The sequence below is a fragment of the Tenebrio molitor genome, chromosome 3 (assembly GCF_963966145.1).
Source record: "Tenebrio molitor chromosome 3, icTenMoli1.1, whole genome shotgun sequence".
Classification (NCBI taxonomy): Eukaryota; Metazoa; Arthropoda; class Insecta; order Coleoptera; family Tenebrionidae; genus Tenebrio; species Tenebrio molitor.
In genome coordinates, this window is record NC_091048.1 from 21,977,135 (window position 1) to 22,000,966 (window position 23,832).

Sequence of the window (23,832 nt, forward strand, 5' to 3'; positions counted from 1 at the left end):
GTTTCATCGGTATACGCGGTATGCGTCGTAAAAATTCGCCTTCATACGTCACTTGTACAAAGAGTAAAATTAGGTTATGTTTGCATTGACAGTTGTCGTTAATTGTCAATATTGTCATATCTATCAAAATATCAAGTGCCGACACCTGTGTGATGTGGTGAACGGTGGTCATGTGCAATTTTTATGAAAAACAGTTCAACAAATGAAAGGACAAATATTGAAAGTAGATCAAAATGCAAACAAATATACAAAATAACTCGGAACTTCCACCAGAACTGTGTGTGAAACCTTTGGCCCTAGTAGGAGTGTCTGGTCTAGACACTTTGAACAATGCTGTCCACAAATCAATTTGGGAAACATTTAGCAATAACAAAAGAACGGATAGGTCCCCAGTATTATTTAAATTAATAGGCAATGCCCACGAGTTTCCTGTGATCAAACCGAAACGCAATTCGTACGACTGGTACATTCCCAAAGGAATTCTCAAACGCAACTGGATGAACAAACATCTGTACGAAATTCCCTCGGTAATTGTAATTTTTTACGACTTAGACTGGAATGATGGTTTGTGGAATGAAAAGATGATCGAATGTGCTTCCCGCGTCCAATCCCTTCGGTGAGGCTCCAATTCGAATTTTCAATTTATGATGATAACTGTCTTTAACAGAGCAGCGTTGGAGGGACGCAATACTCGCATCACCGTCGTCTTAATTCAAAACACTCTGCCTTTGCCACCTGGTGAAGATATATTAGCTTCTGACCGAGCCATAAGCTTGTGTGCAAGCTGCGAACTCAACGCAAATTCGTTGTTTGTGCTTCCCCACGGAGATCATCTACATGGTTACGCTTTGAGGCTAGAGAGCGCTTTCTATGAATTCGCCCAAACCTATTATCAAAACGAAATTAAAAACGTCAGGTCGCATAAAGAACATCTCAATAAAAATTCGCATCAGTACTTATTTGTGAGGCATCAGTTTAAAATGGGCTTCCTGCATGAACTTAAACAGGACATACACACAGCCCACAAGTATTTGTTCCTAACGTGCAGTGTTTTATAAAAATCAAGCAAGACATAACATGTTTGCTCTGATTTTTATTGAAACCTTGAATAACAATTTTACTATGCAATTAATTTGCAGACACTACACTCACGCCTATAACAACCTGTTGGAAATTCGAATAGTGGACACGAACGCCTTAGAAATCAGGACCGTCGCCGGATTTATCAATTACAAATTGTGCAAACTAATGTTTGCGTTGAATCTGCCGAGGGATGCGATATCACAATTCAAGGCACATATTGACAGGTTTAAGAATCGCATGGGATTCCAAGAGCTAAGTTTCGAGCACTACGCATGGTTGTCAAAGCAGTGAGTATTGTGGGACCTCGCAAAATGTAAAAACTGCTTCAGATTTTCTGTTTTTGGTGATATATTTGACGAGGCCGTTAAACAAGGATTACCAGCTGTGCAAACCCAACACCCAGGCATTTATTACCAACAAGCGGCGCAATATTCTATTCTTAGAAAGAAGTCTTGTCAGGAATTGTGCTCAGTAAGATATTTTAGTACAAAATGTTGCGAGTATAATAATAAAACTCGTGCGAAAAATGCAGTTTGAACTTGTACGTCAAAATTTATTTTGGGTTGTAGTATTTGCCGTCAGAACGCGTTGGAAATTTTTACTTTATTTTTATAAAACCGAAATTTGCGGTGCGTTCAGTTGTAAAAATGTACCAAACCCTTGTTCTCCACGTTAGAGAATAGTCATGTCTGGACTTTATTCAATGATTTACTGTTGACATTTGAGATGTCAAAATTTGTGACGGTCTCAGCTTGCCATTAATTTCGCACAAATCTTGTGCAAGATTCGACTCGCATCGTCGAGAAACAATGAAATTATTTTCACGCTTCTTCATAAATACAAAACTGCAGTTAACTTTTCGCCCCCATGCGTGTCTAAAATTCGCAATTTACAAATAGTTCATGTTGCAGTTTTTTTCTGAAATACCATTTCCTCTTTGCAGAACATTATCGCGTACCCCCATCCTGACCCCCTCGAGGGCGCAAACTTCATGGAATTTTACGGCCAGAGACCGTGGAGACCTGGCAAATTATCAGCTGAACCACCGGACCCCCAACTGGAATCTAATGGAATTCAAGCTTTGCAGTATTTGGAAAAACAAGTTGCACACTCTGTAAGTGAAAACAAATTGAGCTTGTGATTGTCGACAATTTGGAAGTTTTCAGAGCTCCATAGTGACTCTGTACGGTTCAGCCATTTCTCAGTACAAGACGTACAGATGTCCGCGGACCAGGAGGCATCTGGTGCTGCAAATGGCAGAGGAATATTATAACTCGCACGATTTTGGGAAAGCTCTCACGTAATTACTTGTCCCGTTATTTGTAGACGTTTTTAAAAACATTTTTTGCATATCGTAATGAAAGTAGCACTTTTTTACACGCAAATTCGTAGTGAAAGTAGTACTTTTTTGCATCATTTTATTCCATCTCCTTGGAGATGATTGTCAAAGCATACCTATTTTTTTTTTGTAATTTTTCATAAAATTCTTTAGACAAAACTTCTCAACTTACATCGATATGCAAAAAAATAGTGTGTACAACACGTTATGAAAGTCTCTTTTCTTCACTTGCATTACTGCAAATTAATGAAGCACGAATTCAAGATTAAAAAACGAGTGGCGTAGCCACGAGTTATTTTAAAGAATTGGTGCTTCAAGGTCTTATGAAACGAGTTTTTTGTACTATTTTTTGTAATTTGCCCTTTTTAAGCCGTTTTTAAACAAAAATGTTTACTTTCCTCGATTTAGGGATTTTTGTGGCGGTTGGTAATGTCTTACTTTTTAAAAGTGAAAAATAATAATAAATAATTCTTTACACATTTTGTAATTTAAACTGACACGCATGACGAATCAAGCTTTGCCAACCTAAAAATTTTCGTAAAATGTTCCGTGAAATAATGGCTATAAGGACATCCCAGAGGATGACGTCGCATTCGTTAATATGTCTATTAGAGAATCAAAATGGAGGCAAATTACAAAAATAACTATTTTTGTTCGACACTGTCAGAATTTGAAAATTTTCTCCTGTGTGAACGGATTTTGATAAACGTCACAACTTGTCAAAACAAAACGTCAAACTAATTTTAAAGATTTTAAAGCGATTTGGAGCCTTTAAGGGGCTCGTCGAACAAAAAAACATCGTACTGTCGTAAGCAAAAAATTCTGGTCGTCAATATCATTTCAAAATTTGATTACATTGTCACAGATTTAAAAAAAAATCCTGCCTGATTATGCCCATGTCAACAAAGTATCAAAAAAATGAGAAAAAAATGGCAATTAATGTCATACAACATGATGATAGGTTATGATATTTACGACCATTTTACAATGGAGTATTTTCCATTGCGTTAAAGCATGATTTTGACGACCTGTTTTTTTGCTCGCGACAGTATTTAACTCGTTCTTGTGTAAATTGGGCTCTTTATGGCGCACTCGTGGCCCACTCAATACAAAAAAAGCCCAATTTACACACGAACTCATTAAATAAACTACTATTTTCTTTTGCTGTTTTAACAAAACTGTTAACGCATTCATTTTGCATGCGTTAATAAACCATTAACACATCCGAAATCTAGAAACTTTTTTCAGTTGGTAACACGCATTGCCGGCAGCAAATTTACTGTATTCTCTGCGCTATTTGCCGTATTTCTGGATAAGTCATCTATCACCTGCGAAAAATGATCATTATGTTTAATCTATATTCAAATTGAAAATTTTACTTTAAATAACTTTGAAATAAGTGTCACCAACTGTCACAAAATTCCCTAAATTACCAAAATTGATTTTATTTGTAAAAACATGTATTTGATATGTAAATAATAGAAAAAATATAAAAATACTCGTTTTATAAAAGTTAAGAGCACTCGTCATTTACAGGCACTCCTGCCTGCGGCAGTCGTGGTGCAAATCTGACTCGTGTCTTAATATTAAGTTTTATAAAACTCATGTTTTAATATGTTATTGCAGTCTCCTCACTCACATGCTCACGGATTCTCGACCGGAAAGGTGGTGGATGTTGCTAACAGACATTTTAGAAAAAGCCATAAGATGCGCATATCTGACAGCTAGTATTCAAGATTACGTATTACTGAGTCTCGAAATTTTGTCAAAATACAGTAAACTCAATGTCGACCATAAGAAAAAAATCCACGAAAACATCCAACGCATTTTGAAGGTAGGTCCCACAAATAAAAGTCAATCTAGGTCGGAATGTCCAGACCAGTTCAAGTCCAAAAATTCTGTTGTGTTGTTGCCAAATGATTTATTTTTGATGAGTACAAGACATTTTTAGCTCTCTTTGACAGTTTAATTGAAATTTGTGCGTGTTGACTCGATTATTTTTCCTTCAACGTCTACGTCAACAAATTCAAAATACTAGCAGTAGCACCATTTCCATTTGGATTGTTATTCCAGGGACAGATACCTTTTGGGGATCAAAAACTATCTCCGAATGTCCTTCAGGCAGCTGTAATACAGTGGCAACCCAAGCTGCAAGCAGAACCGGTTCATCTTTCACTCGATTTAGGAAATATCGTGTCTTGTGTCGAGACTAAAGCTAGATTTATGCAAGCGAGCTACGAAGTTGATCAAAATCTGACCGTCGAGGTGTACATAAAGTATGCATGTTAAAGAAGCGATTTGTATCTTTCTCATCGATTATTTTCAGGTGTACGAGTCCGCTTCCGTTAACTTTCTCTAAAGTGTCGGTTGCAATCAACAGTCCATCGTATAATTCTGAATTCGCCGTCGACGATACCAACTTGGGCCCCGATTCTTTGCAGTTCAACACCGACGAAGTGAAACGATTTGTGATCGAATTTGTACCTGATTCTAACGACGTTAACAATGAAATACAAGTGAGTGGTGTTTTCCGGTGGGATTGTTCACTTACTGGACACTTGCAGATCGGCGCAATTAATTTGGTAATGGGTAATACTGAACAATCTAGCCTGGATTTGAAATTCAATCCGTTAAGTAGTCAAAGCAGTACACCTCCGGACTTGTTGCACTTCAAGTATTGTCCTCAACAGTTAGATTTTGACAACATACTACCATTACCGAGTACCTTACTCATACCGAGACATTCCAAGCTGGAGATCGGACTAGAATATGCGATCCCGGCTCTACTAGGAGAGTGGTTTGAAATAAAAATTTGTATCAACAACGAAGAATCGCACGGTGTAAAAGACATGAAGGTTGAAGTAAATTTAGGCAAAGACGAGACCATTAGTTTGAGTATGAATATCTCTCAGGATTGTTCGGTAGTTTGAATGTTTTTTTTTCCAGCCGAGTTTTCGACGAATCCGTCTGGAATTCCGGAAAAGTTACCGATCGCATTGAAGTTGCCAAGCGCGTTGCAAAGACGAGAAAAATGTTGTGGTAGTTTTTACTTGCGGAGTCACAAAATAGTCGAGAACATGATTGAAGTGAGGATTTCGTACAGTCTCGACAGAGACAAGCCCGTGATCAGCATCAAAACAGAAACCATCATAGTTCCAGTGGTGAAGCCATTCGATATTAGTACAAAGTTTTTGTCCACCCTGATGGAAGAAGTCACGCAGTTTTACGTGGGGGAAGAAGTGGGAGTGATGCCCACTTTGCGTTGTCACTCTCCTTGGCCGATAATTATTGAAACTACTTCAATCGAATTTGTACGTCAATTTGTTGGTATTTTTGGATTCTCTCAAGAAACGTGTTTCAGTCGACACCTTTCAAATCGACGGAAAATAACGTCGTGAGTCATTTGGCCAACATGAAGCTGGGAAACAAGGAGGTTGGAGTCGAGTTGTTCTTGGCAGTTTGCGAGAAGAGTTCTTTATCGAATGTGACAGTTGGGCAGTATGTTGTCAAGTGGAGGAGGTAATGACGAAAACTGTCACTTGGGGCGCACTGGCGTCTTGACGTCAAAGCAAACATTATGTGTATAATATTTGTTAATTGAATGTTGCAGAGAGAATGGTTTGAGTGCGACTAGTCAGCTCACTGTAGTCGGTTATGCTTGCGAATGGATTCCTTTGGAGCTGAAAATGATCGCTCCCGCGCACGGACTTGTGAGAACACCTTTGCTCATAAATTATCACTTGTACAACAGATCTCAGCAGTTGTTACAACTGGATGTGGCAATGGAAGCGAGTGAAGCGTTCATGTACGCTGGGTATAAGCAGGTACCTATTTGGAGAAATATTTAGTGTAAAGGTCGTCCGGAGTTATATACAGGAAATGCGATGAATCAGTCTTTTATCAGTCGTGACGGATTCAGAATGATTCATTAATTGCCAAGCTCTGTTAAAAAGTCTTGACGGCACTTGTTTAATCGTTTTCAACGCCTGATTTTGATTTAGTATCAACTCGGACGACTGGTTGATGGATCGAGGCAAACAAACTGCTCAACGCGTTATTTCTAATTATCGCAAAACGTATTTTTACCACATTTCAAATTCCAGTTCAACGTGTCGGTGTTGCCAGAATCCGAAAAGACGATCCAGTACAATTTATATCCGTTGATCGCCGGCAGCGTGGCGTTGCCAAAACTGGTTTTGACCATACCAGAAAATACCGGTGAAATCCCCGGACTGAGACAGGACGAGCTGAAAAGCCTCGTTGACAGGTCTTTACCTACACACCTTTACGTTATGGTACGTTGTTCGTTCCACTGTCGTGGTTTGCTACTTCTGACAAATGAGTTTCAGCCTCAGGCCAAAGGCGCGCCGACCATACCGGACATTGTCAAGCCCAGGAGGTTGGCAAAGATTAAATAAAATTTATCGTTGTAATAAAATACTTTGTTATACCGTAATGTAAGTAATAATATGAACTGCCTGTTATCAGTCTTTGTGTTCTGGTCGGGAATTTGGAAGCGGCGGGTCTGATGTCACGATCCTGCGTCATTTCGACGGCAAAATTGTTTCATAATGGTCTAAAATTGGGCTGCATTGCTAGCTTCCGCGAATATACAGGTCCGCGATTAGCATGCGTGTGACACAGCGTCCAACCTTGATGCTGCTAGTATTTTTACAGACATCTGAAATACACGTGAACTACCTACTCTACTGCTGACCCGTCTGCGGTGTCGTCGAATTATTCCCAACTTTTACCCTCTTGCATTTTATCGGTTCCATCTAAAACTCGCCGATTCTGGAAATAAGCAACCGAGATGAATCTGATTTTCGTCAAAATTTCTGCGACCAAAGTACAACTCCACAAGCGGAGTGAAGTTCGCTTTTAGAAGTGTTTTATTTTTAATTGTTTGCAAAGTGCGTAAATTGGAATTACTAAAATAGCGCATCCATCAATATTACCCAAAAATAACCATAGCCCGAGTTTGGTGGGTGGACAACTTGACATTGCTAACATAGCAAGCGAAAATAGCTTTTAACCATAATTACATAAATAGGAAGCAAATGGAAAAAAATTACATGGAACGGTTTCAGCGCTGGTACATTTGCAAATGTCTTGTTTTACCCGTTACTATAAAATACCATCATTTGCCACTTGGCCAACAAAATATTGTTGTTTATGTTTATTTGTACAACGACTCTAGGAAATATTGTCTGCGCTTGATTCAAATGATGATGTTGAAAAGTGTCAAGAACACAGCTTATTTTAATTTCCCAAAATACATTCAAGTTTCGGAGAATTGTAAATTAATGACAAAAACCAGAATTTTTTTACGCCTGTTGCAATTATTTTTTTAATGTGAATGTACACAATGTGAGCTCAGCGAACATCATAAATATTGATTCCTTTCTAAGTTTATCGAAAGCCCCGGCGAAACTTTGGAAGTTGCTGGTTGTTACCAACTTTGTCTGAGTTTGATCGGGGATTATATCGTCTTTAGCCATCGAAACGACATCTTAACTGAAGTTTTATTGGCTAACTCCGCAGCCACTTAAGTTAATGGTGTAACGTGCGTCAGTGAATGTTTAAAAAAAAAAATAAAACCGAAATATTTCTGTCTGCAAATGGGTAAATAAAAAGGCTACAGTAGGTGACAATTTAAACCAGTTGTTTGGACTGTGAAGTGAGGAAAAATGTGTGGATTTTAGTCCAAATATCTTGCACAACGTAGAGTGATAAATTTAATTGCAAAAGAAAAATAGTGGGCAAGGTTAAGAGGAGATAATAATTTGTGACGTTAAAAAATCGACAAAGGTCTATAGACTTGGGCCAATTTTATAGTAAACTGCCTTGAAAACAAACTTATAATCAATCAGCACTTATAAGTTTTTATTAATAGATAGTGCTAAGCGCCAAATAATGATCAGGCAATCAGTTTATTATAAATAATGAATATTAACATCTTTCGACATTTAATAACGTTTTCATGAGCGCCATATTATAAAACTTTGTTCACACTAGAATTTCTTAAAGAAGTGAGTTAATAGGTCATTAAGTCAATAGCGGGCGAAAATAGCGCAAAAGCGCCAATATTATAGCTCGGTTATTTTTAAATTTAAATTATGGGAGCTAACACCGCTCATTACAGCTGTTATAGTAGGTATAAGAAGATAATTTAAGTCGAAGGTTTGGCCCACGGCACGTGCAATTGGCTTACACAAAGTCGTAAATTTGGGACGATTCAGATTTATTAGATGGAGCTATTGTTCGGGTTATAAAAAGAACCTGTGGCGGCTAAAATTTAATTCAAAATAAATTTGTATCGAATCTCTTGGGACATATTTACACCATGCAAATAAAATCAGCACCGCGTGCTATCTCTTTACCATGCTGTGCGTCAACCACAGTAAAAAGGTACCCGAAATGGTCACAGCACTTCTGAAACATCACTTAACGTAGAACTGGACAAGACTCGGGCTTCGGGGATACTTACAAGAGGAGAGCCCGAGCGACAGGGGAGTGCTTGAGTGCGTTGTACTGCTTCACTTGAAATTTGGAATTTTCTTTAAATGTTTTGGATATGTCTCGTGCACTGGAAAATACAATAAAAATTAGGAAAATGTTATTCAAGACCCATAAACCGCTAAAAATATGGCCTCGGTCTGAAAAAACATCGTTTGGCCACGTTTCTACAAGTTATTAATTAAAAACAGGTGTAACGAAATGACTCTTAGTCGGTCCAATTAAGTAAAATAAGTAGGTATTTGGTACACCGAAGAAATCTAAAAATAATCCGGACAATGGTGAAAAAAATACTTACGCCCTGTAGTTATCGACGGCGACCAAAACGCGATCACCTCGGGCCGATAATTTTTTTATGTCGACGAAGCCGTAAGAACTGAACATGGACATCAGCTGTAAAAAATAATTCGGGTTCAGAAGCGCGAGTAACTAGTCGAAACAAATTAAGGATCAATTAATTTTTCTGTGTCGAGTTGGAGGATTATAAAACATGCGAAATTTGTTAAGAGCGACATGGTAAAGTGTAAATATAACTTTAGGAAGGTCTCTTCCAACGAATATTTTTAGCGAACAATTTTTGGTGGTTATAAAAATGCGTGACATTCTCTAACAAATAATGGGATACGACTTTTATGATTGGCAAAAGCACAAGTATTAAACACGGACTCAAATTTGTATTGTCTCCATAAATAATTCTATTTTTGTGATTTCTTTGTTATTAATTAAAACCAACTTACGTCACTCACGTCGACTGGTTCGTTTTTTAACGATTCGACGATTAGCCAAGGTGGTCTGCTAGAAGTTGGATCTTCTCCATCGATTCTCTTCAAAAGTATTGTTAATTATTTTATCCGGGCAAATTACCGGACTAAAACTGAACACCATCTGATAATTCGTCTGGCCTAGATTGTGAGATCCCATCTCAAATTCTAAATTTATGCCAGCACTCACAAATCAAGTATGCAGAAAAAGCAGCAGTTCTTATATTTTACGATGCAGAATTAGTAACCTTGACTCTGCTGCCGAAGTATATTTTAAAAATTTATTACGATAACGTTGAGACACAAATCTCTGACGGAAACTATAAATTTTTGTTCAATTTAAAAAACATTCTATTATTAAAGGTCTTAATTTAAGATCACACAAAGCACACATGGCAGGATCTTGTAAAATACAAATTCTCAAATAAAAATCTTTTCTAGCTCTACCTTGACAGTCACAACATGGCTGCAACGTGAAAGTCAAAATTATAATTTTGCTCAAGACACTTATCGAAAGGCCATGAAGACACAGCATACTGACTGGATGGAGCAAACTTATTGACAGGTTGTGCCGCGGTTTGGGTAACCTTGCCAGTGTTTATTATTAATATTTTGCGTCGCCACTCTATAATTTATTTTATTTCCACCTTCTAAGTAAATGACACTTTATAGGTATTTGTGGTAACTAAGTAAATGGGTAATTACAGGCAGAGCCCTGTAATATTTAACAGGCACGTAGAAGAGACCTGTAATAGTTATTACAAGTCTCATCAAAAAATAAATAATCAAAACTATGTTTATTACAAACACAAACAAATTTAACTATCAATTGTTGCAATTACATACGTTAATAATGCATTTTGATCCGTTTCGGAAGTATATTCATATCGCTCCTGGGATCGAATCAGTAGAGAGCCGCACTTGCAGCGTTGGTAATTCCGTGATTATTTTCTTGCATTTCAAGAAAATCGCCTTCAAAGTTTTCATCGGGCATTAAAGCCATTCTTTCTTTTCTTTCTTTTTGCAACAAATTTCACAAAACTTCTGACAGTATTTTTGTTGTTTATCTCAACACCATGACGACGTAGGTATAATTGCCCCACCGCCTTTCATTACAAAATTTTTATAAACATAAATAACAATTAAAAAACGAAATTTAAAGGCTGAAGGTGGAAATAAAAGTTTGTATGCAACTCGCTTAGCAATTAATCTTTACTGGGCTTACTGGCTTATGGGACTCGCTCCTTACGTCGCTCGTCCAACAAGTGCCAGCGCGCCCGTAAAGATTAATTTACTAAGCTTGTCACATAAATAACTAAAAATGTCTGTTATCGAAAAAATGTGTTCTATTTTACAAGCGTTATATAAAGATGTGTTTACAAAGGTCTGGTACAGTTCATCAAACAACTCAACGTGTTTTCATAGTTAGAAAGACAATTAAGCAAATCTGCGGTTTATTTTTTCAAAAATTTGAACGTAAATTGACAAAAACTTAAAAAACACATTAATGATCTTCACAAGTAAAAATCAAAACCCACGGGCATATTCTGGCACTGACAAATAATTTATCATTGTGAAGAGCTGATTAAGCTACTACGACAACAAATATAATTGTGAACATTTTTTTAGAGCCAAGTGTGACGCCTTCCCAGGACCATTACTACAAGAAAACAGAATTTCTCGCAGTTAAAGTTGTTTGTACACTTTCCAAACGAATTACAACCTTTTGTTGTTTCTACATTTTACGTTGCATCTGAGAGCAAATCGACACAATTCAATTTACGCTGTTTACAAGTGCAGAGCGAGTTGATTGACGTATTCCAAAGTTAACCGTCTTAATTGTAAAATCAAAGGATTTCCCGCAACGAGAATAACTCAAGTCTGTACGTTGCTTCATGACTCATGTACTGTAAAAACACGTTTATACGTTGATAAATCACTTCTTCATGGTTCACTTTAGAGGGAAAAAAATTTGGCAAAGTGGTTATCAGATGTTGTCCAACTTTTTTACTTACAACGTGAGATGAAGCACCTCGGATGACATTTACGCGATTTTTGTGCTCCGAAAGACCGCTAATAACTTCGCTGCTCACAAATTTCTTGGATTTGGGATAGTGTTGGGAGATGTTGTAGTAGGCCATCCTGAGAAAAACGTAGCCTGCACAGAAGGAATCCCATCCGGCTTCGTGATAACTCCCGAGCTTTTCTGGCTCGATGTTGCACTCGATCGCAGTGCTGTTCACAACTAAATGTCTACCTGATCCGTTTTTAAAATATTCAAACAGCCCTTCTAGTCCATGATCTTCGGGTAACTTATCTTTTGGAATTATTGGTCTTAACTCGTAATAAATTGTCTTCGTGTCGAAGATCGTAGGAAATAAACTGTTCGTTAAGGCTTTGTACTGTGTATAGGACTCTGGTAGGGCAGTTTCAAAATTATTTATCATTATCATCAAGTCCTGGAGAATGTTATGACCAACTATGGGTTTTCCCAAAGTTGTTAACAGTTTAAAAACTTGCTTGAAACCTGTTAAATCGTTTACAAGATCTTCATCGAGTTTGCAACATTTCACTAATTGAAGCAATTCATCATTACTAACTTTTTTTATGTAGAAACATTTGTTTTTTTCGTAAGTCCATACATTTTTAAACCGCGCCCTAAAGTGTTTGTGGAGGAAATATGGAATTTCATAAAAATGCTCATATTTCTTAATAATATCAGGCATTTCAAGAAAATCACCGATATTACTTTTGTGATACCACTTAGAAACAATTGGACCATATAACTTAATTACATCAAAAAATTCACAGCGTAATTGGCAATTTTCACCAATTAAATTGTCTGATTTTAACTTTTGTCTTAGGGTTGCCTCTCCTTCATTGTTCAAATAGGGTATACCTAAATAAGCAAACTAAAGAAAATTACAAAATCAGTTGTGTCTTCTACGGTAACAGGAGTACCTTATTGAAATCAAACTTATGTAAACATAAGAAATTTGTGGTGCTCGCTTGGAAATAGAACGACCTGTCAAGGTCCATAAAATTTGATGGTGAAACATAGAAAGTAAAAACCTCTCCGAAATAATCTTCTGTCTCATTATCAAAACGAAATGCCGTGATTCCTACTTGTACGGGGATCACATTTACTAAATTCAACCTGAGTTTAGCGTATCTCTCTTTGTTACTGTCGAACAATCTAAAATTGATCGAATCGAATCGGAGTTTTTAGGTTAGGTTCACTACCTTGGAGCTTGCTGTTGTAAAGGTTGCAAGGCGCTAAATTCCAAATCTAGTGAGATGAATTTTGCTTTTTCAAGACTTTTTCGTATCTCGGGAAGCTTCTCTTTGAAATTATTTTTAGTCACTTCACACATTTTTTAATTTAAATCCACTGCGACTTATTACGATTACGAAAATAACACGATATTGGCGGGATCCGGGATCACATGGTGGCTGTGGCCTGTGGCTGGTCAGATTTGATTTACTAACACGCTGCCGATGACCAATGAAAATGAACGTTTTTAAATTTGGAAGGTGGCCCTTGAAAACCAAGGCTGTCATTGGTGGTTAACGCCTGACAGCCAATGGAGCCTGTTCACTACCATTAACATTAACAAAGATGTTAGGGAAAACTTCAGTTTTTTGAGGAAAATATGAAATAATTACTAATAATAAATTTAAACATAATTAATAATGCAATAATGTGTTCTGTTGACTCCAAATGGAGTTTTTATCATTTAAAAACATAAATTGCGTTAATTTTTAGTAGGAACCACTGTTCGCGTTATCTCGGAGCAGATTTTGCTAAATCATTTTGCGCTTCGGAAATTGGTAAAGTAAAGAGTTGTTTGAAGGATGTTTTCTGGTTTATTTTCCAGTTGCAAGTGCAATATAATAAAATTATATTTCGAAAAAATGGTACTTACAACAATTTTGTTGTTCTTGAGATCTGCCACTGGTTAAAATTAATCTACCTATCTACTTATTTCTGAGACATGTTAGATAATCTGCGAATAAAGTCAGTTTGGAATTCCTGGGTTGAATTGCAGCTAAATCAATAGCAAAGCAGTCTCCAACATCTTTGGAATTGAGAAATGGCAAGATTGGCAAGTCAAAACAGCATCTTAAAAATTTCCCGATTTCGGAGTCCTTGTCTTTATATGCGGTTGCAAGGTCATGATGTTGTATTTTGCGCCACCTAAAATGTAGGTAAGGATGTTGTACTCAGTCAACTTGCACTCGATTGAAAATAGAATAAATAACTTACCATGATTGACCCAGATGAGATCTACATCCAACGACACGTATACATTCGCCCAAGTGTCTGTCACACTTTGGTGGATAGCTTCTTCAAAATCTGCCACTACAGTTGTTGGAGCCAAAACTTTTCCAATCTTTTGGCTTTCTTCAATCGGATAGTTAATATAAGACCAAAGCGTAACTTGTCTTTTGTTTGCTGGGAAGTAAAAAAAAAAAATTAAAGGTATGTAATGGTCTCCAGCTACTCCGTGAATGATAAACATTTGAAGAAAAAATTTGGCACAGCAGTTAAATGTCCTATTCACATATGTATACAGTGTGTCTCCGGATAGGTGAAACGACTCTTGTAAAGTAAAAGATAAAAAGTTCTCGATTTAAATTTTCATTTTTTGGGGTTCAGCCCTGCTTGGTTAAAGACTAATTTTTAACATAATTTTGGTTTTGAAATGTCAAGTAGGTATGCCTTCAAAATTTTCAAAAAAAACTATTTTTCTGTGGACTATAGCGCCTTTTATGTGATAAATACGCCAGAAAGTTGTTTAGAACAGTTGCTTGAAATCGAAATCTTAGGTTCGTAGAATTATGATTTGAAAAAATGAAAAATTATAGTTGGCCGATGATTTTGAAATTTGGTATAGGGGTCTATACAGCGTGTTTTCGAAGTTGAGGGGTTCCTTGTAACACGAGGTACTATATATTATTCTTAAGAATTTTAACCTAAATCTTCTTAGTAAAATGTTTGTATTAACGGAGATAATAATTGACTGTATATTTTTATTGTTTTCTAAAATTTTGAGTCCGGTCCTGTCTATTTCTCCGCTGTACTAGAGTAATAACTGACGTGGCCCAGAATGGTGTCTTTCTGCAAATCGCTCTGTGTACTCTCTGGACACCGTAGCTGCATTCTGATAACGTGATAACATTGCCCATATAGATTAGCAACATATCTGTGAGCTCATTATTTTCGTAATGATAAAGCCATTCCGACTAATTAGGTGATAACTCTGACAGTATTTTTGATTAACGTCCATGCTCATTTGATTTTTTTTTTTGTTAATTCTAATTTCTAACAAAGCAGCGCAAATTTGAGCAGGACCTGTTTCAAAAATTTCAAAAAAAATTACTTTTGGTTAAAACTCTTTAGAACAACGCATAATATCACATGTTAAAAGGAACGCCTCAACTTCGAAAACACCCTGTATGTTGATTCTAAACAACTTTTCTTAATAACTTTTTATTGTATTTGTCACATAAAAGGCACTTTGCTCTACAGAAAAATAGATTTTTTTGAAAATTTCCAAGGCATACTTGATTTTTCAAAACTAAAATTATGTTAGAAATTAGACTTTAACCAAGCACGGCTAAACTTTAGAAAGTGAAAATTTAAATCGAGAGTTTTTTTTATCTTTTCCAAGAGTCGTTTCACCTATCTGAGGACACACTGTATAAATTTTGAAGAACATAAAAATTTTAAGTTTCTTTGACATCAACATAATTATTTTGTTCTCCGCGTCGTTTACAAGAAGAAAAGGCTCATCTCGATTTGTTTTGATAGGATGGGAGTTAAGAGCATGGTGAACTTCTTCTTGGTAATTTTGGAAGAACACCCCTTCGTGCTTGGTAGATATTTTTTCTTATACGCGTGATATCGCAATTCGTCAATGTTTCGATATTTCCTTTCCTTAGTTCCCTTATATCAGTTTTCAACCACGACACAAATTGAAGGAATATATCGGGTGTTTTTTTTTTTTAATTTCACCTCACGTAGTAGGAGTTGAACAGTCGATTGTGAACGCACTATACAGGCAGTGGCGTAGCTAGTCCTAAATGGGCCCTGTATCAAAATTTGTTGGGGGACCCTTTTTACCCGACTACGGCGAAGCCCGAAGGAGGGTAATGCTTTTTTTTACAAAATAAACAAAAAAATTGCATTAACAAAATAAGGATATTTAGAGCTAGTGTGACACGGAACCTACTAAATTTCACAGAAAATTTACTAATAAATTTTTGAGAAAATTTAGAACACCGTGTCATACACAAAATAACCAAATAAATTTACTAAGGGCCGGTTGTATAAAGCTTAGTTAGAACATCGTGTCAGCTAACAACGTGTCAAGTCAGAAACCCGCCCATTTGATTGGCTGATTCAAATCCAATTTTAAATATCCCCCAATCAGATCGCTTGACATTATGTTAACTTTAACAAGAACTTGACATCGCTTTATACAACCGGGCCTAAGTAGTATGTATCGGGTGTTTTCTTAAATTTCACCTCATAGTAGGCGTTGAAGAGTCGATTGTGAATGCACTATACGGGTTACGGATCACCGATCAGCTGTTTAAATCTGACGTTTTACACGAGTGGTGCGTTCACATCGACTCTTCAACGCCTACTACGAGGTGAAATTTAAAGAAACACCCGATACCATTGAATTTGTGAAAAACTAGGACAGCAAAACGTCGTAGTTATGTCAACTTTTCAAAAATGTTGTAGTGTAACGTTTCTACGTGCTTTATGTTAACTGGTTACTAATGTCCAACATGTCAAGTAGATAACCTAAATAGGTTGGACGTTTGACGTTGGATCGAGCATTGCTAAATTCAAACTGTCATAATGACAGACGTTTTATATTTGAAATTTTCGTGTAGCCCAATTTACTCCAACAAAATTTTGCTGTACTAGTTTTTCATGAATTCGATAGTACATTTTTACAGAAATTTACCAGTACCTATGTGTTCTAAATCCAAATAAAAATGTGCGAAAATTTGCACAGAAGCCACAAATTGGAACAATTAAGCCAGAACGCATGCGCTGCCTTTGAAACTTTGAATTCGTTCTATTCTATCCGGATTTCCGTCTTTAGCAATTTCACATTGTGAAGCCATAACATAAAGATCAGCTGATGCTTGTACCAATTTTTTAATTTTTTACTCAAAATTTTAGAACACCTTGCAAACAGACTACGTGCCAGTTTCTGATAAATTTACTCATAAATTTTCTCAAAAATTATCAATAAGAATTTGAGGTTGTGGATAACATTTGACGAAATTTTGCTTACACACGTCGGGGCCCCTGTACCTTGGGGGCCCCGTATCATTGATACGGCTGATACGGCGGTAGCTACGCCCCTGTATACAGGTTACACAGATCAAACTGTTTAAATCTTAAGGCGGCTACTCACTACGCGGTACTTGGCAAGTACTTCCAAATTACTTGGCAAGTAGCAAGTAAAGTGTATGCAACTTGGCATGGACTCGGCCAAGTACTTGCACTTCCCGAGCTGTGTCGGAAAATGGTCCCGAGCCAAAGGAGCACGAGTCAAGTATTTCGATATTTGCATATGCGCTCTACATTCCGCGGGCTTTGCGATGTAGCACGTCAGCGAAAAAGTCCAGTTTTGATGAGGTTATTAAAACTGGGAGTGGTGACAGACATTGTGTTTGTGATTAAAAATATTTATTACAGCAATATTAAAGCCAGATTTTCATTTCATCTGGTATACATTCTTCATAATACATACCTACCTCTACTAGAATTCAGAGATGTTACCCACCATCTTCTGTCTCTTCGTTTCCTTTTTCTATTATGTTTGAGCAACAGGTACCCACAACTCATGGTGACAAAAGCAGCTACAACTGCCGTACTTTCCTCCATTTTGACAACTACTCGTCTTCCAACTTGCACTTCCCGACAAAGTTAAACTTCAAAAGTAAAGCGCGTAATCTGTACATCTTTACTTGAACTTGCACAAGTACTTGCTAAGTTTCGTTCAAGTCAAGTCACTCGCCAAGTAGCGCGTAGTGAGTAGCCGGCTTTACGTTTTACACGAGCGCGAGCGGTGCCTTCACAGTCAACTCTCCTACGCCTACTACGAGGTGAAATTAAAAAAACACCCGATACATAATTATGTATAATTATATACAGAAGCATATAATGATTTGAAAACAGAAATTTTCTTTCAAACGCCATCGCAGAGATGATTTTTTTTTCTAAATCTTATTATAAACATTTTATTGACTTAGTACTTACCACATAAATCCAGAGGTATAAGTCCGGTAAACAGAATTTAGAAAACTCTATGAAGTTTCAATAGAGTCATAATAATTTAGAAAAATAAAGCCACAAAGTTTCCGCATTAAAGTGAAGTTAAAGAAACCAGACTGTAAAGATAAACTAAGTTTAGTGCTCGTTAAACGAAAATAAGAAAATACATCTGACTTCCAACACAAAACGAGAAACGATTTTAAAACTCATTTACAACGCTAATAAATATAATCATTCAAAAGTTACCAAGAAACGTGAATAATTTTTAAAAGACAACAACAAAGGACTCAATTAGTCGATAAAAACAGGTTTTCTTAGGAAATGGTATAAAATAAACCTTGACCATTTATACCTACCCTTTTCCTGTTTTTTTTATTCGAGAAATTTACTCTACCATTCTAACTTTTATAAGTACATATTTGAATTTAATTGATTCGTCTTGATAATACGAGTGCACATTAATAAGTATAGGAATGCAGACAAAAGTGGCTATTAAGAGAAAAAAATTAACCATTAATGTGACTTTTATCTTTAAGAACAGAAACAACGTCTCATAATAGATTAAATAAGTTTTAAGCATAAAGTGTGTTGTTTTCCAATCGTTGTTAGTAATTCTAGGTTTAAGGTTAACGATGAATATTATGGCACACGTTTTAGTTGGACTAAAATCAGGAGACTATAAAGACCAACGTGTCGTGTAACAGTCCCTTCTTCTCTAATTGCTAACAGTTTTACAGCACTGCTGAAACTCGCAACGTAGAGACATTACTTTCATCGAGATAAGATCAATATAATAATTCTAAAAAATGTACATTAACTAATCCATTTTACACCATCTTCAACAAAATGTTCCATGTCACAGAAAATATCCGATATATACTATCCCACCTCCACCCGGCGGCACGGCAATTTTGCCGGAGTACATACACTATTACGGATATTACTATCAAGTAATAGTGCAGTGCTTATCAACATAATTACCGCCGTCTCGCCTCCGCATTTTGACTTTGTTGTGTATTATGTTCTGTGTCAATGTTAAGGAACTTCCTCACGATGTGACATGAGTATAATAATATACCTTTTTGAATTTCAACTACCAATGTGTTATCTAAATCCAGAATTTTTAAATTTTTAAAAAGAGATTGCGGTACTATTCCGTTGCTGAAATTACAAGTGGTAAAATCGAATTTTTTTCTAAACACCAAAGATTTCTCATAGCAACGGAGAGCTCTAAATATTTATTAATTTTTGTGTTATATGTCTGTGTTATATTGTGTGAATTTGGAACAGCTATATCTAAAAGATATGCTTGCTTTTGTTGTTTATTTAAAATTATAATGCCTGGTCTGTTATGCTTAATATGAATGTCAGTTAAAATTGTTCTATCAAAATATAACTTGTAACTGTCATTTTCCAAACAACTTTCTGGTGTATAACTACCGAGTGACTATAAATGATTGAAAGTTATTTTGTTATGTTGGTAACGCATTTGAAATCTTTAGTTGGCAACATCGTTGGCATGACACACGCAATTTTTAAAATTGAAACAAACGTCAAAAAAATCTAAATCGACAATGTACTTCGTGACTTAACCTAACCTAAATAGGAATGATTGACAGATGATGCACGAGAAGACTTGCACTACCAACTGCATCAGTGTTGCCAATCCACTATTTTCCTTCAATCATTTATAGTCACTCGGTATAATGTGGTTGTGTATTCTTTAATAAATTGAATTTAACAGCTAAATTCATGTGTATAATTTTAGCGAATATATCGTGACGTTTTTTATATTCGCTTTGAGCCAAAACGGTGCAAGAAGAAATGATGTGTTCAATTGTTTCCCCTTCAGTTCCGCAAATCCTACATTTATCAATTATCGATTGTAAACCGCATATGTGTTTTTTATAATTATTATTGATATTTATTGATCAATTGATCTATCTCCATGTTTAATTCAGCAACATAATACATATGTCTATACTTTTTTTTTTAGCGACCATCACACTACACAGTCGTTTATGTTATTCTATATTTCTTACATATACAAATTAAACTTTGAGAAATTACCAAACATTGTTTTTCCTATCCTTTGAATGAATTTTTAAATTGTAATGCTTTTAAACATTGATTATAAAGTGATATAGAACAACAATCAAATAATCGATGCTCCACTAACTTTCTTTCAATTGTTCTTGAACTTATTCTCGCAGCTCCAGAAGTTTAATTATGTAAGGATCTTGACGACAAGAGCGGTTGTTTTCGTGATAAAATGCGAACTCGTCGATCTAATTTCTAAGTTCTTTTTGTATTATTTGGGCACTACTTGGCTAAAACTTCATTAGACAAATGAAATCTACTTATAATTCATGAGGCCGTGGACTTGCTGATGCAGCAACTTCTTGCCAGTTGTGTTTGTTTTTTATTATCTTCCTTCTCGTTGAATTTATGATGTCGTAGTATGTTATTTTGGCACGATCCATCACTGAAAAATAATGTCTTTATCATCAATAAAGCGTTTTATATTCATACATTTTTCTTTTTGTTTAGTCAAAAAAATCAATGTTTTTATAAAATCAGAATAAGTTATGCGAAGCGGGTTTGATAGCTTAGAACAAATAATAATTTCTAAATTTTTGTCCACTATTGTGGTTGTTTCTTTGGTGCCGTAAATAATATTCTTTAGAGTGTTCATTTTGTTGAAACTTATAAATGTATCTATTCGTGATAGAAATTAACGTTTTGACAAAAATGTAAAAGCAGAATTGATTCTATTATTATTATAGGAGTAAAAAGGATCCTGTGTGAAATAACTGTAGAATTCTTTATGCGCATCCCTATTACCCATTTATGGTAGTTAATGGTTTTTGGTGGATGCGCCGGTCAAATTGTACGTGTCAACGTGGAAAGTATTAATCATCCTTTATTCATCATTCATTTCTTTTTTTTTATTTATTGATCTGGACAAGGTTAGATGTAATTTAAGTTTTATAAATTACGGTTCAACAAGCTGATCAATATTTATATCTTCAACACATCCAGACAACAATTTCTAGAGCAACATGCGATCAATAACATACATGTCTGGTAATAAAATAAACTCAAAAAGAAAAAACAGTGTTTGTTCAACATCTGTCATATTTAATATCTTTAAGTGCGTCGTCCTTATTTTTATTTGTAGCAGTTATGTTACGAGTTAAAATTGTGACATATTTTTTGCTTCAAACGTGACACGCAGAGAAATACATATTTAAATAACGCCATAAGCAACTTTACTGGACTGTACAAAAGAATAAGTAATAAATCATGTTTTGACGCTGAAATATCGACGTCAAAATTTTTATTATTTGTTTTTATGTTTTTTATTGGCACTAAGGGTAAAGCAAAAAACAACTTACAAAACGAGCGAGTTTACTTTCAGACAATAATTTATTCAACATCATGAAGCTGCTTCAAACAATAAGCCTCTCAGTTGTAGGATGTACCTACGCAGCCAAAAATAAAGTGTTTCTTGGAATTTTAATTTTTTACGTTTGCTGCTTTTCTAAGGAATATATGAGTTCATATTCAGAAGTACCTACCTCTAACAGACAAGGATGTTTGTTGCGGAAGTTTAGGTAATACGAAGTGTAATAAAAATGTAGTGGTCCCTAACGAGGCGTTTATATTGTACAGTTTGTCCAGCGAGAGATTGGTTGACATAAAAATCACTAAATTCTACGTAGAGAAAGTAGTATAGTGTTCCCATTTCTAATTTGGTTTTACTACCACCCTGTTGTCAGGGAGTTAAATACCCCGACAATAGGCAACTACCGCCATAAATCCTAGGAATGTAAAAGAATGTCTGTTGTCTGTTGGCTAACCAGGCTACAATATCTTCACGTCTATTGCCAAAACCACAAACCCAGCCCCTAATAAATACAATTGCACTGCCATAAAACCAAATTATAAATGGGAAAACTATACCTAGTGCACGTAAAATTTGAAATATATTCTTCAAGCAGTAACATTTTTTGCCCTGAAAGTATGCTCTAATTAATGTATTCTAGTGCATTTTGTAGTGTTGGGTTAATTTAATACAATTTAAAATCTCTCAATCTCTCGCTGGATGAAGTATAGTAATTCCTTTTACATATTTTAGAATAAAGAGAGGATGTATGAAGTTATATGATTGATTATTTAATAGTTAATAGAGAGGAACTAAAGTAATGTAATAAAAAAAAAAAGTTGGAGATGCCGGGGATCGAACCCGGGGCCTTTCACATGCAAAGCGAACGCTCTACCACTGAGCTACATCCCCGCACGCTGACAAAATTTGTTAGGAAATAAACAGTCACACGTCAATTATCTAAACTATTTATTTTTAAATAATATTTTGTTATTTATTTCAATTAAAATAAACTCACTTTCTCCCACTCGATACTGATTACAGCTATTTAAAAAAATAAAAGCAAGTTCGTAATTGATTAAATAAAAAAAATAATTCACTATCGTCCTTCAAGAGTCCACCACCAAATGAATTTTACAAAATAAAAATAAGGAAATAGGTTATAGACAATATACTACATAGAGTGTCCAGTGTCATTATAAATGATTGTAGTCGAAGCAAGCCATCGCCTCACTGTGAACAGTCAATTTTTGTCCATTTTTTAGGTGAAGAGTACGGTGATGAGAATTATATTTATTTCTTTCTAATTTAACGATTGAATCTAAAACTATTGAGTTGTTTTGTAACTATGTGTGTGAACGGTGTGTATTCACTGATTCATCATTTTTTATATTGAGCGGCAACCATAAATTACATTCAGTTTTTACGCCAACTTGAACTACAGTCATTTATAATGACCCTGTATAATATTTTAGAAATTTTTTTTTTTGCAAAGTAAGTACAGACTAACTGCTATACTATACTATACTAAAACTGATAATGAAAAGCCTGAAGAGGACAATACAAAAAGTATCAGATATTTTATATACTTGCTGATATGAACGATTTCATTTAATTATTTTATATGAAAAATTTTCTGTTTTGAACGCTCTCCCACCTGCTTATTTTTTAATATTTGTTGCCATTTTGCGCAGAAAAAGCGAATGTTCTAAGCTTGATTAAATTAGCGAGAGCGTTTCCAGAGCAACATTTGCGTTTTTTCGCTAATGTAGGGAATGAAAAATTACGGTCACGTTCTCTTATCAAAGTTTAATGGACGTTGTAAGCACCCTATATTACCAAAGTTCGTATAAAGTTGTTAATAAAAAGAAAACAATTTTGTCATCATCGCCGACATCCATTTTACGTTGTCGTTTAGGAGAAAGATAGTCACTTACTCGAACGTTTTGATGGAAAAGAATTAAATTAAATTCAAGTAGGTAGCTTAAGAGTAGAATTGTATTAAAACAAGCATAAATCCAGTATAATTTAATTTTCAAAGAAAAATGTGACATAAGAAAACACCATTAATATTTTATCAAAGCAATATGAGCGAAAATTTCAATATTAAAAATTTTGAAAAAATATATGTCGATCAATATTGCAGTCAGGGGAAGCTTTCGACGTCGTAGAAAAATAAACTTACATTACCATTAAATAAATAATAAGAATTTTTAGATTCTAGCGTAAATGAATAAATATTATATTGCAGAGAAGCAATTTTACTTTATAGACTACCAAAAATATACACGTTAAATTCTTTGTTGGGTTGGTTTTACATGCACTCAGCTCACCTCATCTAAAAGTAGTTTCATCACTCAATGAAAATAATCAGAGAAAATAAAATCTGGACGCGTGTATATTGCCACAATCAGATCTCTCAGTCGAGAAATGAGAA

General features: G+C 35.5%; 2 protein-coding genes and 1 non-coding gene across 3 annotated transcripts; 1 reads left to right on the plus strand and 2 right to left on the minus strand.

The window, feature by feature from the left end:
* The first annotated feature begins 86 nt into the window (after window positions 1-86).
* Window positions 87-6,906, plus strand: gry (trafficking protein particle complex subunit 11 gry). The gene is made up of 15 exons (XM_069041788.1): window positions 87-616; window positions 668-1,027; window positions 1,140-1,370; window positions 1,413-1,554; window positions 2,027-2,197; window positions 2,250-2,383; window positions 4,049-4,256; window positions 4,496-4,698; window positions 4,749-4,938; window positions 4,987-5,317; window positions 5,369-5,733; window positions 5,784-5,941; window positions 6,033-6,246; window positions 6,526-6,717; window positions 6,772-6,906. Exons 1-15 carry the CDS (start codon window positions 234-236, stop codon window positions 6,838-6,840), a joined length of 3,351 nt encoding a protein of 1,116 aa, XP_068897889.1. The 5' UTR covers window positions 87-233; the 3' UTR covers window positions 6,841-6,906.
* A 1,801-nt stretch (window positions 6,907-8,707) lies between these two features.
* On the minus strand, window positions 8,708-13,215 carry LOC138126117 (pre-piRNA 3'-exonuclease trimmer-like). The gene is made up of 7 exons (XM_069041795.1): window positions 12,946-13,215; window positions 12,664-12,898; window positions 11,718-12,614; window positions 9,679-9,765; window positions 9,240-9,334; window positions 8,913-9,011; window positions 8,708-8,857 (listed from the first exon to the last, which is right to left on the minus strand). The coding sequence occupies exons 1-7, from the start codon at window positions 13,074-13,076 to the stop codon at window positions 8,794-8,796; spliced, it is 1,608 nt and encodes a 535-aa protein (XP_068897896.1). The 5' UTR covers window positions 13,077-13,215; the 3' UTR covers window positions 8,708-8,793.
* A 9,020-nt stretch (window positions 13,216-22,235) lies between these two features.
* TRNAA-UGC (transfer RNA alanine (anticodon UGC)) lies at window positions 22,236-22,307 on the minus strand. The gene has a single exon. It is a non-coding gene; the product is annotated as a tRNA-Ala (tRNA).
* Between the last annotated feature and the right edge of the window lie 1,525 nt (window positions 22,308-23,832).

Excerpts from the sequence above, each read along its gene's own strand:
- LOC138126117 (XM_069041795.1), bottom strand. The coding sequence starts at position 13,076 with ATGTGTGAAGTGACTAAAAATAATTTCAAAGAGAAGCTTCCCGAGATA. Across the intron at positions 12,899-12,945 it reads TTACAACAGCAAGCTCCAAG|ATTGTTCGACAGTAACAAAG; the intron begins GTAGTGAACCTA and ends GATCAATTTTAG. Across the intron at positions 9,766-11,717 it reads GAGGTGCTTCATCTCACGTT|AGAATCGATGGAGAAGATCC; the intron begins GTAAGTAAAAAA and ends ATACTTTTGAAG.
- gry (XM_069041788.1), top strand. The coding sequence starts at position 234 with ATGCAAACAAATATACAAAATAACTCGGAACTTCCACCAGAACTGTGT. Across the intron at positions 1,371-1,412 it reads TACGCATGGTTGTCAAAGCA|ATTTTCTGTTTTTGGTGATA; the intron begins GTGAGTATTGTG and ends AAACTGCTTCAG. Across the intron at positions 1,555-2,026 it reads CTTGTCAGGAATTGTGCTCA|AACATTATCGCGTACCCCCA; the intron begins GTAAGATATTTT and ends TCCTCTTTGCAG.